The following is an 18,343-nucleotide window of genomic DNA, read 5'->3' as shown; positions in this document are numbered from 1 at the left end:
GCGGGGGTCACCTGTACATAGAACAAATAATTTGACAGGTTCCAGAAGGTCTGTTTTGCGGAGCCCCCCCTCTGGAACTGGTCCACGGACCCCAGTTTGGGAAACACTGCCTTAGATCAACATATGTTTGTGAGGTGCTACACAACCTGCAATTAAACTAGATGAAAGAGAATAAATTTAACAATACTTCTGTAATGTTAAATATTTCAAAAGGATTGGTCTGTGGGGGTGGGATTAAGAAAAAAAATTTATTTTATTATGTAAAAAATGGATTTTTTTCTCTTTCATATTCAATCATATCTTGGTTGCATCCCACAGGTGTAACCTATTGTGGTTAGCAAATTTCCATGTGGGAAAAAAGTGTTAATTTAACTTAATAACCTTTAGTTATTAAGTTAAATTAACACAAAAATTAATACTGTTACGGTAAACTATAGTCGTCAGAAAAACAACAGGAGATATAGTACATTATACTGCAGTGTTTTCCAAATAGGAGAGTATTTCCCAGACTGCGGTCTGCAAAATGTCAATAATGTGTTTATATATACACTGAGTGATCACTGAATTATGAAGACCTACCTAATACTTCACAGGTTCTCCTTTTGCCCTCAGTACAGCAGCTATCCAACGTGGCATTGATTCAACAAGATGTCGGAAGCATTCGGGAGGTATGGCCAACCAAGATGTGTGTAATGTGGCTAGCAATGCAGGTATGGAGGTGACTGGTGTATCCAGACGCCTGATATGCCTTTCCATAGTGTCCCACAAGTGCTCTATGGGATTGATGTCACGGGAGTTCAGAGGCCAATCAATATGCTGGAAGTCAGAACTATGTTCCTCAAACCATACCTGCACATTAAGTGCCTGATGGCTCTGTGCATTGTCATCTTGAAAGACAGTTGCTATTCGCCACACTGCGTAATATAATAGTTAAGCTTGCCTTAAGATCTCGGTATTCTATTAAACAAAAATACCTTTCCCAAATTAGGAAACTTCGCGACAAATTAAAACTATCTGCATCCTAACGGTTGGTTTGTATTGAAGACCTCCACTGATTTGCGATGTGAAGCACAGGCCTCAGAAATAAAAAAACAGACATGTTAAAAAATTGAATACATTATCGGGAGGGTCAAGACATGTTCATACGAGTTCTAACACATTGTCGTGAGCTTGCAACCAAATGCATACGAGTTGTGTGACGACTCCCCCATCACATACACACAATGGTCTTTTGCAGAATACTTCAGCTAGTTCGCGACCACTCCCCTCACCTAACATTAAAGGAAGAAAAATTGTTTTGCAATTTTTTTGTTAAATTAATTTTTAATTGTGCTCATTTGATTTTAATTATTAATTATTTCTTACTGTAATGTAAGATTTTCGATTTTTTAATTGTTTTTGTTTTAATTTCTGAAGAGTTTTTTTTTTTTTTTTTATGAAAACCCCAAACATGAAAGGTATCAAAACCTATAGTACTTAGTACCATGCATGGGTTGAAGGAGAAGTATGGGGGGAGGGGGATGCCGGAAACTTTGCTCTAGAGACTAAACATGGGTTTCACCACTTCAAGCCTCCAATAAGCAAAGTGGTGGTATTTCACCGGTTGATGAAAGTCATCTACCACCTAAAAGTATCATACGGAAGTGTTCTACGTATCATATTGAGGTAAACTTCTCTCATTCTTTTACAAATATTGATATAAACTTAGAACGTATTGAGCATTATAGCTCTGGTTCATACTATCAAAGTAATGAAATGACTATTGGCTAGAAGTTAATTTCATTAGTTAGAGTGTATGTTTATTGTTATGGCTCCAAGAAAGCAGATAGCTTTGCCAATCGCAGATAAAATTAGGATTAGCAAGCTGTAGATAATGGCATACATTCTGACATCCCAAAACAGTTCAGCATTCTAAAAGATCGGAAAAAGATTGAGTTTAGAGAAATCTGCTGCACTGGGTAGGATTTGAGTATGAAAGGCGAAGTATTTGGACCTTGAAAAGGTACTTTTGGAATGGCTAATGATGATGTGTGCAAAAAATGTTCCCATTGATGATGATCTTTTAAAAGATAAGGCTGAATCATTTGTGCATCGAATGGATATTGAAGAATTTAAAAGTTCAGGCGGATAGTTCCAGAAATTTAAGATTCATCATGGCCTGTCTTTCAAAAGAGTGTGCAGCGAAAGTGCAGCTGTGGACATTAACGCTACAAAGGAATAGAAGAAAAATCATTTAAAAATTGTTTTACTGATGTATGACCACAATGACATCTTCAATGCTAATGAAACTGCACTCTTTGTTAAATTGCTACTGGATAAACACTTACATTTAAAGGCAAGAAATGTAGTGGCGAAAGAAAGGCCAAACATCGGATTACTGTTCTCCTAACAGCAAACATGTCTGTGTGTGTGTGTGTGTGTGTGTGTGTGTGTGTGTGTGTGTGTGTGTGTGTGAGAGAGAGAGAGAGAGAGAGAGAGAGAGAGAGAGAGAGAGAGAGAGAGATTCCTCTTTTTTTAATCTCTGAGAAATCCCAGAAGCCTCGATGCTTTAAAGGTTTGAAGATTCTGGGATATGCGGTGATCATTCCATGACCTTAAAGATTTGAAGACATTACCGACTATGTATCAAGCAAACCACAAGGCATGGATGACATCACAAATCTACAAAGAATTGATCAGACTTAGATTGCAGGATGAGTGAGAATAGAAAAGTTTTGCTGTTTGCGGATAACTGCACCCCCTCATTGTCAAGTAACCAACCTACACACAATCACTTGAGCACTTACCACCAAATATGACCAGTTCTTCAGCCACTTGATCAAGGTGTAATCTAGTTTTTAAGAAAACTACAGAAGAATGCTATTAAACAAAACTGGGCTGTCTTGAAAACAAAATCCAGTGTGAAATTAACATCCTGCAGGCAATGTATTTCAGCGTGCAATAAAGTTGAGTGATCGCCAACTGCTTCAAACATACTGGATTCACCACCTTGAATGACTGCATCATTCAAGGTATGTGAAGTTGTGCATGCTTCTTCCTCTATTAATTGCAAAGAACAGTCCAATTATAGGGAAGAAATATATGAGCATGTGCATTATCACCTAACCACAGGAAAACGTAACTTCCAATTTCATTTTTGTGGAATGGAAGCATAACAAATAATAGTTGGAAAATACTGTTACCTGTTTAATGTATTCAGAAAAATTTATTAAAATTAATTTTTTAAAATACAGTTTATTATTGCGTTAAATTTGAAAATTTATTACTCCAAAATATTTGTTTTACATTGCTCAATTATTTAATTTTTTTATAAAAACGTATTTATACTTAAACTCACGTCATCCCTGTTGGGTTTTGTTGCAGATCACAAATAAGTTTCATGTATTCTGGATCTTTAAGGAAATCCCTTGTTTTTGGATTGGTATGAAGCTTCATGAGTAGCCCAGGATCAGCAAATGGATTGGGGAAATTTTTATTTCCTAAATAAAAATTTCAATATGCTTATCAGAATGTTAATTACTAATACATATTTACACACACACACACACACACACACACACACACACACACACACACACACACACACACACACACACACACACACACACACACTTTCCAAAATTATCCCTGGGATTTTGGAAAAAATGAACCATGCCAGCCATCCATGTGAAACAAGTATTAAAGCAACAGCATTCACACTAAACCAGAACAACCAAATGCATAAGATGGGTAGAGGAAGTGCACTTAGTGACTTCCAGTGACTTGTTGCATGCATGGGGACACAGGTCCCATGCATGCATGCAACAAGTTACAGAACCTGCTATAAATATGCACACTGGGCTTCGAAAAGACAATTGCAAAAGTGGGCATGCAAGATGACACATTCAACAGAATTAGCAGACTTCTAACATGGAATGATAGCAGGATACCACATAAGCAAGTATTCTGTACGAGACACTGCAGTCACTCTGGGAATCCTTATGTCAACGGTTAGTGACGTCATATGCAAATGGAAGAGGAATGGGACAAGAGAATTCACCTGACATTTATAAAAATGCTGGTTGAGAATATGCCCCGAAGATTGAAGGCAAAGCAAAAGGTTTCAGCATAAAATATTAAATAACACAATAAAAGCTTTCTTTGTCTAAAGGCAGGTGTCCAGATATTAATGGTAGGGTAGTGCATACCATGTTAGCTGTTTGTTTTGTTATTTGGTTTTTAGGAGCATTGGCAACTAAGGCCATATTGCTCTGGGGATATGCAGTGGTCATTCCCTGACCTTTCTGCATCCTCCGTATTTGGTGGTCACGGGCTCGAACCCCGGTCTAATCAAGAAGCGTGTGCTATGCACTGCTGCTCCTGCCCACCTGGCTACTGAGGGCCACCATGTTAGCAATCAATCTGTTCATGCCATTGCAGTAAAGTTGTAACACTCCATATCAATAATGACTGGTGTAATCACCAAATGTAAATTTTGCTGCACCCAGGAAACATTCTGGTGGACTTCAGAAATTAAAGGAAAGACACCAGAGAGCACTCAGAAAAGTGCTAGTGTCCCAACAATTCTCATTGTCAACCAGTACAGTGGACGATATAGGAACTGATATTAGTAGAATAATGATATATAGGGAACTGCGCAACACTGGAATGGAAGAGCTGTGATACACCAACCAAACATCACAGCAGGCAAAGTACAACATCAACATGCCAGGTGCACAACCAATTTGTAACTGGCTACTGGAATGTTGGAAATCACTGTTATGGGGTGATAACAGGACATGATTTTCAATGTTTCAGTGTGGTGGATGCTCGGAGAACATCAATACCACTGCCAGACGTCATATCTGATTGTCATCAGATATGAAGTCTGGCAGTGGTATTGTTACTGTATGGGGCTGTTGTTCATAGTTTGGACTTGGACTATCGGCCATCTTTCTTGGAAGATGGGCATTGACATTCTTTCAGCATGACAATGCAAAAGCTCCTGTCTGCTATACTGATATTAATCCAACTCAACACTTTTGGGATGAATGGAACATCAATTTTGGACTAAGCCAGCAATACATTACAGGGGGATCAAAAGGCAACAAGAGTAATTACAGATCTGTTAGTGGTCTGTAATTACTCATATCTGTTAACGGAAGAGTGGCTGGGATTAATGTATGAATTCTGGAGAGAACTACTTTAAGGGGGCAATGCCAACATGTAACTAACATTAAGTCTAAATTAATGTTATTGCCAAAGTCCAGAAGCTTTGGCTGCCACCTCATAACTAAAACTTACCTCCAAAAAAAAACAAAAAAAAAACAGTACATACAAACCCATTAAAAGTTTGTTCTGCAATGAAAATTAAGGCCACTGCATTATCCCTATAGAACAAAATTCTGCTGCACTACAAAAAGAGATGAAAGGACAAATAATCATAAATGTTCATAGATGTAAATAAGTTCAGTTTTTTTGTGCTTAATATTTATCAAAATGTGCAACTGAAAACTGCTCAATCACTAGGTATACTTCTCAAACAATCCATTAATTAATTTTAATATTCAGCACCTCTCAATTCCTGGGTTTGCCAGATTTTAAGGACTTTGTTGTATATATATATATATATATATATATATATATATATATATATATATATATATATATTGTTTAATTCCTATATTTTTGCAACCAGGGCAAGTCTCCTACTTGCCACAGCTGCAGCTCTGCATAACAATATAACTCAGCTGCCCTTCTACAAGGTTGCCTGCAATTGCCCAAATATGACAATTGCAGGCTACTGTGTGGCTGTGCAGTTGATCATGTGTTGATCACATGAAGCTGTTTTGTGGTAGGCAGTGTCTGTTTAACACACAGTTCTCACAAATATGTACATTTAAAAATATTTATGCAGTTCCAAATATTGCTTAAAAAGTACTAGTGGCAGGTTGATTAGAGGTTTGAGTTCACTGTAAATGCACCATACATTTCAAAAAATGTTCCTAAGACTACAAATAGAGTGTGTTAAAAAAAAGAGTATCTAAAATTCACATAACTATGGATATCCACACTAATTTCAATGCTAACTTCATTAATAACTATTTACCTGATGATGAACGTAGCCTATTAGGCTGACCCTACCTTTGTTCATTTGTGCTTCGACCTCTTTAATCCCTTCCTTTAACTGCTGGTTGTTTGGATCAAACTTAAGACCTTCTTTGTATGCTAAGAGAGCTTCATCATGCCGATGCAGGTAAGCCAGTGCTGCTCCCTTTCTTGAATATCCCTAACAAAAATACTCCATTATGTATGCTTTTATTTTATTATGAAAACTAAATAAATATAAATGAAAATAAAAAAAATGAAAGGAACTATAATTTGTTTCAATTAAATGAGTTAAGCATAGCTAAAACAGTTCTACAACCCTTCAGAAAAGAGATTGAAATCATAACTCAACTAGCTTCAATTATTCTGAAGCAGGACTGCTTGATACCAGTCACTAACCACTCTCCTAAACTTTACATCATCTGCATATTTTCAAAACACATCACATTAAGAATATCAAAATGAGGTGCAGTCCAAATGTGGATCCCCAAGGGATACTACTTCTAACCAAGCCCATTCTGAAGAGTAAACAATTAATTAGAATCCTTTGCTTCCTGTTATGTAGACATCCCATAATCCATTTCTTGCCCTTGATCCCAATATGTTCCAGCTTATATGGCAATCTCTTTTGCAGTACTCAGCTAACTGCTTCGCAAAATTCACAAAAGAACAATGCCAAAATTATTTCTTGCATTTAACTTAAACTCATGAGTGATACTATCAAAACAGTTTCAGGTTAGTTAAACAAAATTTGGCCAAAATCAACTTTATGGGAGCACCTTGTCAGTGCACTGCGAGTGTGACCAAAGAACGGAGTGATTGTCTTGTCAAGTTCCGTGATTGGCTGATTACTGTCTCTTCTATTAACATGCCATAATTTGCCTTTCCGATTATTTGATTGGATGCAAATTCGCTTCTGATTGTAGCGGTAAATGCTGAATGATCATTTGGTTTGTTTCCTCATGTTTTTTTGCTTGGTTATTGTTTTGTCATCGCCATCATGCTGCTATCAGATATATTTGACTGCTGCCGTCACATATTCTTTTCCTTTTTTTTATTTTTATTTATTGTTAGTGTTTTTTTTTATATTTTTTATTCCTAGTCCAATCCCAGTGGAGCGAGTGAAATATACCAGCTGGCATGCCAGGACTGATGAGGTGAGTTTTCTTTGTATTCAAGTAAGAATTTCTTGATTTGATTGTTTTTGCAGTTATTGTATTAGTTGTTGGTGTGAGATTCTGTAGATATAGTTCTCTGCATAACTACAGGGTGCTGGGAGGGAAAGCTTTTTGTAAACGTGCACAAGCAATTCTCATTGTTAATGCATGTCGAATTGTCTAGTAATGCCTTGTCACAAAAGTGGAGGTTTGGAGGCAGCAGCCCCCAATATTTTTTTTAAATAAGCATTTTTGTAGACATTTTGTTGACATTTGTGGTGTGCATTAACAAAGAGGAATCCTCATTGTTAATGCACTCGAAATTGTCTAACGTACGGGCAAGAAGTATCAGTGGTTGTGTCCGGTTTTCATTTTTGCTGCTCATTTTAAAAAAAATTGCATTTACATTTACCTATTTTTTGCTCTTTTTTGACATTTCTTTTCTTCATTTCAGCTCCAACACATTGCAATGTCACATGACATCCACCTATAACATGCAGGCAAGGAGGGGGGAAGCAGCGAGTGGGAGGTGCCTTCATCTGCCAATCACCGCCTTCTTCCTCTCTTTCTCATTGATGTACAGAGGTGCTCCCATAAAGTGAAATTTACTCAAAATTTTCCCTTTGCAAGACAATGCAGTATTCCCAGGAGAAAAACATTTCTATCGAGATGACTCAGTATTACTTTCATAATCATTACCGCTGAACTCAGAGTACCTGCTCTGTACTCACTTTGTTCTTTGTGGATTGGCAATATAGTAGCACTTCTCCAATACAAGGGAATCACCTCTGAGTCTACTGAAGTCTTCATAATTAATCTTAATACCTAATATCTTTATTGCAATCAGCAAAAATAAATAAATTTTATATGTATGCCTGATGCAATGCCCATAACAGCAAAAATGCTAGGGGTTTAACATAGAAACGAATTAAAACTCTATAAAAAAAAAAAAGTTGTAAAATGAAAACAGATTTTTTTTTTTTTTTTTTTACAATATCAACAAACCAATCAAGGAAAAATAGTGACAGTCACTCGGTTGAAGGTGAGAGCAGCTCCCTGATGATACGTCTTCTGTAGGCTTTGTCCTCAATGAATTTCTTGTAGCCAGCATCCATATCTTGGACGTTTTGGAGGATCTCCATTGGCAGGAATCTGTCGCTTTTCCTGAGCCTCCACGCCACGGACTGTAAAGAAGGGAGGACCCTTAAGGGTCTCGGAGGGATTCTCCAAATACAAATCTGCCAAAAACTTGGCGTGTTAGTTTCACCCACTATCATTTTAATGGTGACGAGTAAGCGGAGGGTGAAGATCTGTTCTGAGACTTTTCTGTAGTTCAAAAGTTGGGTCATTTCTGAAGTATGTGTGTGAGGGATGGAAGCTTGTGCTTGAAGAGCACCCACCGAAGAAGCCAGTACTCATCAGATGACATGGTTTTTAGCGTGGTTTTTGCTGCCGATGCCCAGATTTCAGATCCGTAGGTAATGACTGGCTGAAGAAACCAGTAAATATATTGGATGGTGTACTGGGACTCTGTGACATGAAGGAGGTGTTGTTTGGCAAGCCATCTGGATCGGCAGACCTTGTTGTGAATATCTGCCACATGGTGTTTAAAGCTGAGCTTAAGGTCAAAGATGACCCCAAGATCTCTGTGCTTGGTTACTGGAGGGATGGAGGTTCCATGGATTTTCAGATTTAGTTGAGTTGGGTGTGATTTGAGTGAGAACACCATTTGTGCAGATTTATTTGGGTTAATCTGGAGAGAGAACTGTGCTAAGTACGTAACAAGAGATTTTAGGCTGTTGGTTGATGGTGTCAGAAGCAGTCTCAGGTTGGTCGGTCCCATGGATCCGAAGTAGGAGATTCAAATCATCTGCGTAGCTGAGAAAATCCATTTCCTGGCATAGGAATGGTTGGATGGCAGCAGTAAAGAGGAGCCCAGACAGAACTCTGCCCTGGGGAACACCTACACTGACTTTCCTAGTGAAGGATTTTTTATTCACCGTCAGGTGAAGAACCCTGGTAGAATTCAAGGATATTTCCTTTAATCTGGTATCCCTCCTCACATAGCTGAAGGAGATGCTGGACGTCAATGCAGTGGAAGGCAGACTGGATATCTAGATACACAATTGCCATCTCCTCCCTGTCTTGTAGAGCCTCCAAAATGGTGTTAGTGGTTGCCAGCAGGTTGGTGATGGTGGACCTGCGTTTCAGTGCATAAGGATAAATTGTGAATTGTATGGGAGAACCTGGTTGGTTAAGATGGGAAGAAGGCACTTCTCCATAATTTTGAGGATGCATGACGCTTTCACAATTGGCCTGAACTGTGATACTGAGGTAGCTCCGTGTGTTTTTGGAATTGCCCGAACTATATATTGGTTCCAGGCTGTTGGGAAACTTTGAATTGTGAGAATTCCATTTAGGATTCCTAGAAGTGCATCTATGATGTAAACACTTACACTCTTAAGGATAAATTGTGGGATCCCATCAAATCCAGCACATGATGTTGGTGGGATACTATTGATGGCCTGGATGAGTCCTCCTTTTGTAATGATGATGGATGTGAGGGTATCTCGCTGACAACTGTTGTGAAGGTTCTTACGGTCTGACGCAGACTTGGGCTCGAACCCTGTAATGTAGTCAAGCCATTTGATTGGATCAATTTGCTGAGGGAAATCATCATGTCCTCTGCCTTAAACAGTGTCTTCCCTACCGTGAGTGTTTTATCAATGTAGGCTTTCATGGCTTTAGATTTACATCTGTTAAACTGAGCATGGGTTCTGGAGTATGCTATCCTGTTTATTGGGTCTGACATGGCTTTCCATTTTACACGAAGCCTTTGCCTTTGCTCATTCTGAAATTCGAGGCTGAGCTGTTGGTTCCACCAATGGAATTCAGCCAGCAGGTAAGAAAGTGCAGCCTGAGCTGTGGATGACATTGGTTTAGGGCATCCCAAGGAAAGATGGATGCTGCAAAGCAGCATTTCTGTGGATCGAGAAGCAAAGGACTAATCACAGTTTTCTTAACTGGTATCTGATGTTGCCATGGTGACTTGGAAGCAATTGGGAGACAGAGGGCTACTGATAAGTGGTCTGACATGAAGACTGTTTCAGGCTGGCTGTCTAAGGTGAGGGAGTCTGTGGCAAAGATTAGGTCTAACTGGCTAGTGCCTCTAGTGGGAGCAAAGTTCTGGAGGGTCAGTCCTACTGCAGCCAGATTAGAGGACAACAATCTGTGAAGACTGTGTTGGTCTGAGCTAATATTGAAGTCCCCACACAAAACTAAAGTTGCTTTTGGATGGCATTGATTAATGATCCAGTTAGAGACCTCTTGTATAGTGTTCTTAACTGAAGGTGGGGGGATATAGACTGTACACACATCAAGTCTGTTGTCTTGGACACTGAGTGAGACTCCAGCAACTTCAAACAGTTCTGTCTTCAAAGTGGCTGAGCTAGTCAGTAAGAATTTCTGTGTGTTGAAGAGAATACCTACACCACCGCCAGTCCTCCAATCTCTTGAGGCAAAAATGCCAGAGAAACATGCAGGTTGAGAGAAGGCAAAGTCCTCTTCATTAGGGGAGAGCCAAGTCTCTGTAATGCAAATCACATCATACAACCTTGACAGGAGAAGAATTTCCATTGTCTGAAGCTTATTTCTCAGGCTTCTAGCATTTTGGTAGAAAATAGTGCACATCATAGAAATTTTGATGTACGTTCTTGTTGGAGCTCTGGTGGCCTTCGAATATCGGCTTTGATTCGATCTGGAGGTAATCCTTACTTTAATCTTCATATGTTCCCCAGCAGTTGGTGGCAAGTGTTCTTGTCGTTGACTTGCTTCTATGAGGTTGTTCGGACCTTTGGAGAGGTTTGGAACAGTATAACCTGGATGCTTCTCTCTTTTCTTAGACATGATGGTGGGTCTGAGTCAGCTCTTCCTTTCCTTTGTCATGGTTTCTTACTATTCAGGAATCTGCATCTCAGTAGAGAGACACTTGGAAGGGTAGAAATGTTCCATGTGCCCCGGCAGGCCAAGATGATGCAAGGCTGATTAGTTTGTAGTTAGATTCTGCAGAAGTGATTTTGAATGATGCATAGTATGGTTGTTTCATGGTAAGCCTAGCAACTTCTGCATCTATACCTATGTCTTCATTCAGATATTATCTCATCTGTTCAACTGTTGTCTGTGGGGAAAGCCGTGTGACAAAAATTGATCTATTACGTGTCGAGATTTTAAGTGGAATCGCATGATTTTTCGTTGGGTTAGCAGTACCGACCATGGGTTTCATATGGTAGTTTGGCTTTTCTAGTGTGGTTTCTGGACTTTTTGTGCCTTTCTGCTTAAGTTTGAAAAATGTCATCTCCTTAGGATATTCTGGCTGGGTTGTTACTTCGTTGTGGCAGTGAGATGGATGATTTCGGGATTTTTTCTTTGGGAAGGGCACTTGTAGATCCGATTTGGTTGATATGGTTCCTCCAGTACCTTAAATGGTGGTATTTGGATGCTGGGAATTGGTCGTGTCTCCTCATCCCCCATGGCGTGCGGCCGGATATGTAGCCTTGGGGCATTCTTCCTAGGTGTCTGGACAGTTGAATGATTGGATTTGAGGACGTCTGCATATGTATCACATCGGCTTAACTCTGCATTTTGGATGGATAGGTTTTGTTTCTGAGATGAACGAGGATAGGTGGTTCTGTCCTGCTGTGATTGATGTGATGAGGGATGACAGGTAAGGAGTTCGGTCGCAGTTTCTGAGGAGGAGGGAGATGTATCATTGCATTGATAATTCTTATTCGCTCCTGACGTTTGTTTCTTGACTGGTGACATTATTCCTGAGTGGGGGATGACATCCCTTTCTCCTGTTTGTGGGATGGCATTCATCAGTTGTCTTTTCTTGTGAGCGTGTATGATATTGTCCCCGGAAAGAACAATGTTAGTTCTTGTCAGTTGAAGTAGGCTGTTGGAGACACATAGATTGGGCCCGATGAGCGGTGCCGATCAGGACCTCAGCGGAATCATTTCTCCTGGGAATGGTGGGGGAAAGAACATGACTAGATTTCCTTTTGCAATCAGGACAAACTAGCACAATATGCGTCTTCTCAACGTTTTTATATATCTTAATGAGTTCCTGCACGCTAAGAAGGTTTGTAATGTCCCTCATCTCCTCGGACTTATTCAGTTCGATCTTATTGAAGATGTCGAGAAGAATAAGCTTAATGTCTTTGTTACTCCAAGGTTCGCTTTCATCATATTGAAGATAAATTCCAATTTCGAAATAACGCCCAATGAGGTCTCCTGGAAGTTCAGTAATTCTTTCTCAATGAGATTGACTCTGGACATCATAATTTTGGAACTGTTGACAAATGCGCCCATCACAATCGTGGCGGTTGAATCAGTTTCCATTCTCATTTTATATTGATGTTCCAATTTCGCGACAACAGTCTCTGTCAGTCGCAAGTGAGCCTCTTTTACCTGATCTAGTCTGGTTACCAGTTGCATAACCACGACTTGAATTGACTTCACAAGGGTTCTCAACTCATCCCAACCAATGGGATCTGTCTGTTCCAACTGTTTTATTGTGGATGTGGGGATCGCCGCGTCTACTTTTTTGCTGTGATAATTGTTCATTTTGCATGCATCACATTTCCAAGAAAGCTTAATCTTCTTTGCAAGCTTTCCTCAACATGAAGGGACTTTCATCTGCAAAGATCAAAATGAAGTATCTGCTGCATTCATTCATTACTCATGTCTGTTGTGTTGTCACAAACATTGTTGACACTATGTCCTCAGCTGCCAATGTGCCATTAAACACCAGATCAGACCAAACCAAACTAAAGAAACACTACATAAGGGACTAATCTGGCTACTTTTTCCTTTTCTTTTCTATTGTTTAGATGCAAATTCAATCTTAGAATCTCAGTGAATGCCACATTTCATCAGTTTCTATATGAAAATTAAGTCTTCTGAGTTTGTGTTACATTTTTTCAGAACCAATTAAACTATTATTTTTCCTGTATTCAAATGTCAGTAGCTTATTCTTCATGTTGATATGTCACTGCTTTATCTGAAACACGCAGGAACGTTAAGTACATCCTTTAGTATATATGGAAATTAATCAGGACAGTTAAGATCACAGAAATTTAAAGTGTTTACATATAATTTTGAATTTTCCTGTATAGTATTGGTAATAGACACCAGAGGGAGAAAAATAACTATGAAAATATAAAGATATAAAAGACAATATATAAAACAGCACATAAGAAATTGTGTATATTCTTTCAAAATAAGGTATAACGAGTAGTTAGAATAGGTAGCAAATAGCATGCAAAGCAGTGTGGATTTTTTAATGAACTGATAAATTTATCAAGGTGAGCACTGACTGAAAAAACCCTTTTGTTATATAAGTTGTGTAACAGAGTACGTTTTTTAAGGCATAAAAGGTTTAGAAATGATCAAAACAATACAAGAACAGTTGTTGCTGTACTGAAGATGTGTCTTGACTCAAACAAGCACATCATGCAATTAATGACAAAACAATTGTGAAGGCAATTACCACATTTTGGGAGTTAGGGAAAGCAGTGAATGTCAGTGTTGGTATTATGTATCTAATCCATAATTCAGTAGTTGAACCTGGATAACCCACATAGGGCTAATTTTAAGACATGCTGTCAATGCACACAGGTGATACAAGATCACCAGGGTGACTGAGACTCTCAACAATTGGCATCAAAAAGTTTTTATAATCTGGCAAAACCAAATAGGTTAGAGGAGTTCGGAACTACTTCTGTGACAAGAATATTATCATTAAGCATATTTGGCAGTGACACAGAACAACATATGGTCAACCCAAATGCATGAACTAATGCACTTCTGTGTTTACCATTCAGCTATATCAGACCTAATGAAATGCTTATCAATACTAAGCTACAGCAATTGTTCAAACACCTTGCAATGGTTGCTTTTGATATTTTTAATTTGTAAAACTATCAAAGGAGGGGGGGGGGGGCAATCACCAAAATGAAATCTCAAGCTGAACCACCCAGAGATCCTAGGCTAGTAACAGCTAACTCAAAATTATTTCACTTATCTGCTAATTGCATTATGCTTGTCACTTAGCCCAATTAAAAATCGTGACTAATTTATAAAATTCAAATAAACTTGCCAAATAAACTTATCTTAATATATCTTGATATATTAAGATAAAAATATATAACCATACCTTCCTCTAAAATTTCAAGTTTTATGGATATCTTAATTATTGCAATTAACTTTAATGCTGATTCCACTCAAACTATACTATACAATGATAATGATGTCATACAAGGCAAAACTGAAAAAAAAAAAAAAAAAACTTACCTTATCTGAAACAGTATTTAATACATCAAGAACCAAAAATATCAATGCTCACCTTTCCCCAGTCTGGCTTTAACTGTACTGTTTTTTCTGCATCATCAAAAGCTTCTTTATATTTTCCAGACTTTGCATATGCAGCACTTCTGTTACTAAAGAGCACATGATTAGTTGGATCCAACTTTATAGCCTCGCTGTAATGTTTAACTGCTTCTTCTGTTTTTCCTGAATTTAGGGCAGAATTACCTAAGTCCTTTAGAGCGTTGGCCTAAAAACAGAATATTTAGTAGTATATAACAGTGATGTACACATAGAATTAAATATTAATAACAAAATTAAGCTAAACAGAATATTAAATTTATGGATAAAATTGTCTAAAGTTTAAATAACCAAGAACAAATTCACCATTAGTTAATAGCACTATTTAGTATTAATATTAAGTAGCCAAATGATGTAAGGCAGACTAGACTTTTGCTGCATCCACCAAAAAATATAAAACAGGCTAACTGATTTATTTCAGGGTCTATAAAGCTCTTTTGACATAAAAGTTTTAGCGTTGAAACAAGTACGGATGTCTCATATGAGAGGTGTTCAAAAATATCTACCTAAGGTACTCCCCCCCACAGTACTGTAGCTAGAGCTTTTGCCACCCCTCTCAATACACACCAAAAATATTACAAAAAGTCAAAACGACGTATAGGGAAATAAATTAAAACTGTTTATTTTTGAAGTAAAACTTTTTTACTTCAAACATTCCAACATTCTAAAATGTTATTTTTCTTGCTTTTCTGTTAGCAAAATCGTCGATGACATTGTCAAAGTCTATTTCATCACTCAGTTGCTGTTCTATACACAGTATTGCAAGATTTCTTAAATGCAAGGTGCTCGTAGATCTTAGGTAATTCTTAATCAATTTTAATTTAGAAAAACTCCTCTCACAACTAGCAACACTTACAGCAATTGTGAGGAAACTTCACAGTAGTATTACAATATTTTGAACTGAGTTCTCGAGACTGTATTTTAGAATAAAATACAGTCTCTCGAGAACAAAGTTCAAGGGGACCGTCCTTCCAAGTCTATTTTGTCTTGCATAGCAGCAACAGAAATAAAACTCTGAAGTCTTTTTCTCTCAACGAGGAACTCTTCCTTATTAATGTCATTGTGATCATGATTTAGTTGACATTCATATTAATCATTCAATTGTTTTATTTTTAAGAATTTGAATTATAGTATGATAGGGAAATGTAATGGTTTTGTTATATTTATATTTTATTTATTTTAGTTGTAAGTATAGTTGTTAAAAACTAATTATTAATTAAGTAATAAAAATTACCAAGTTAACATAAATAAAAGAATCGTCAAAAAATAAAATTGTCTCACGTGAAAAGTGCCACCCGGGGCGGACTTACCCCTCCGCCCCACCCTAGCTACGCCACTGCTCCCCCATAGTTATATTTCAATGTTTTTTATCATGTTCCTTCATATCTAAACTTGAATCACACTAATTTTGATCTCACTATGTTTTTAGGTTGTGCTGCTGTAACAGAAAGAAGACATTTGTATCAAATTCTGGATTTGCTGAAATTGGAGCATTGTTCAGTCATCAAGTTTCTCACTAAAGAAGGAAATGGGCCAAAGGCCATTAATAAAAGGATAGTGGCTGTGTATGGCAACAGTGCACCTTCAGAATACAAGGTGAAATTCTGGTCAAAACAATTCAAGTGGGGTAGAGAGTCCATCAAAGATGATCCATGTCCAGGAAGGCCTGTGACAGTGACCACTCCAGAAATGTGCCAAGCTGTGGAAACCCTTGTGCTGAATGACAGATGTTCAAAGGTGTCCCAAATCTCTAGGGAATGTGACATATCTGAGGGAAGAACAGTTATAGCCATCCTCCATGAAGATTGGGGATGACTAAGGTCAGTGCAAGGTAGGCCCCAGTTTCTGACTCCTGTGCAGAAGCAATTCAGAGTATGTTTGTTTGTTTGTTTGTTATTTGGTTTTTAGGAGCATTAGCAACTAAGGCCATATTGCTCCGGGAATATGCGGTAGTCATTCCCTGACCTTTCCGCATCCTCCGTATTTGGTGGTGACGGGCTCGAACCCCGGTCTAATCAAGAAGCGTGTGCTACGCACTGCTGCTCCTTCCCACCTGGCTACGGAGGCGCCCTTCAGAGTATGGTGTCGTGAGGAGAATTTAGAGCTTTATGGAAAGGATCCTGAAACTTTCATCTCCAGAATTGTTATGAGTGATAAAGCATGGTTTCATCACTGGGATCCTGAGACCAAGCAAGAATTAATGCAGTGGAAGCACAAAGGTTCTCCCCCATCCAAAAAATTCGGACACAACTTTCAGCTGGCAAGATTATGGCCACCATTTTTTTTGGGATGCTGAGGGAATTTTGTACATTCACTACTAAGAACACAAAGCACAGATAATGGGTATTCATATGCATCAATACTGCACAACCCAAGGGATTTCATAAAGGAAAAATGCCATGGAAAACTTTCCAGAGGTGTGCTACTTCTTCAGGACAATGCACCAGTTCACAGGTCACATGCTGTTGCTGCTGCTTTGAGAGACAGTTTAAAGAACTTACCCATGTACCTTACAGGCCAGATATGGCCCCAGTGACTATTTCCTGTTTTGACACCTCAATAAAAACATGTGGATGTCGCTTTGCTGATGATAATGAACTGAAACATGCTGTTCCTGTGTTCTTTGATGGATAGGACAAAGAATTTTATTTGTCTGGTATTTCCCCATTGCCAACAAAATGGAACGAGTGTTCATGGAAGTTACACTGAAAAATAAAAATAGATTTTTGCCTCTATCTCATTTCCTTCATACGTAGGTAGATAACTTATTGAATACCCAGGCTGGCCATGAAGAACAGATTTCCTCTACATGTTATCAACAAAGCCATAAAAGACACCTCCCAGACCATCATCCAATCGCAACCCGGCAGGGTAGAGGTCTACATTTTTTATTTTTACCCAACCAGAGCCTGAAGTCTAGATGGCCTGACCCGAGCTCGAATCTGTTTTTCAATCCCCCCCGAACCGATTTTCATCCTACTCTGATTGAAACTTTTTATATAAATAAAATTGCTAGCATTACTTTGAAGTTTCGTAATAATAATAATAAAAAACCTTTCAGATTCAAAATTCAATATTAATTATATAAAAAAGAAAATGTAATAAATTTTCAATTTACCATATTTAATATAATTCCAAAACGAATAGCGATATCCACCTCTATGTAAATTAAAAATTTAGAACTGACTGTCATTGGCAATTCTCACTTTATGAATGATGTGTAAGCATTCGTCTTACCTGTATTTCAAAATTATTGGTCAGTATTGGATATAGCAAAGAAGTGGCTAGAAAGTGTTACAAGTGAATGTCTTAGAATTGAAAGTCAACCCAAAATCTCAGTGTAGCAGAACTAGAGATTTAACAGTATCACACTTTTAAGAAATACTGTAAACATACAGCTAAATAAGTCGTATCGTACTCTTGATGTAACCAATTGCAATTTAATACCCGTAAACGCTACTTTACTGAGCAAAAATACAGACTGGGTTATTTCCATGAAAGAGTACAAATTTCGGTGAATTTTGGAGATGGCAAAGTGCACCTTATTGGTCAATTAAAAGTGTCAACAGACAACTAATACACATTTTTTCTAAAAATCCTTTAAGAATTTAAATATATAAAAAATATATGTAAGAAATAGCCCAAAAAAAGTCTGA

The 18,343-nt window shown here is 38.0% G+C and overlaps 1 protein-coding gene across 1 annotated transcript in view; it reads right to left on the bottom strand.

Annotated features, from left to right (window-relative positions):
• Stip1 (Stress-induced phosphoprotein 1) overlaps positions 1-18,343 on the bottom strand; it is a 156,717-nt gene that overhangs the window by 70,802 nt on the left and 67,572 nt on the right. Inside the window, exons 2-4 of the mRNA XM_090376776.1 lie at positions 14,647-14,856; positions 6,124-6,268; positions 3,338-3,479 (exon numbers count right to left, since the gene is read on the bottom strand). Of these exons, the coding sequence (XP_090232902.1) occupies positions 3,338-3,479; positions 6,124-6,268; positions 14,647-14,856 (497 nt within the window). The remainder of the gene's footprint in view (positions 1-3,337; positions 3,480-6,123; positions 6,269-14,646; positions 14,857-18,343) is intronic.

Source organism: Mastigoproctus giganteus, chromosome 6 (assembly GCF_048544385.1).
Source record: "Mastigoproctus giganteus isolate SK-2022 chromosome 6, ASM4854438v1, whole genome shotgun sequence".
Classification (NCBI taxonomy): Eukaryota; Metazoa; Arthropoda; class Arachnida; order Uropygi; family Thelyphonidae; genus Mastigoproctus; species Mastigoproctus giganteus.
Note: the sequence above shows the minus strand (reverse complement) of the source record. Positions and strands in the feature narration are given on the sequence as shown.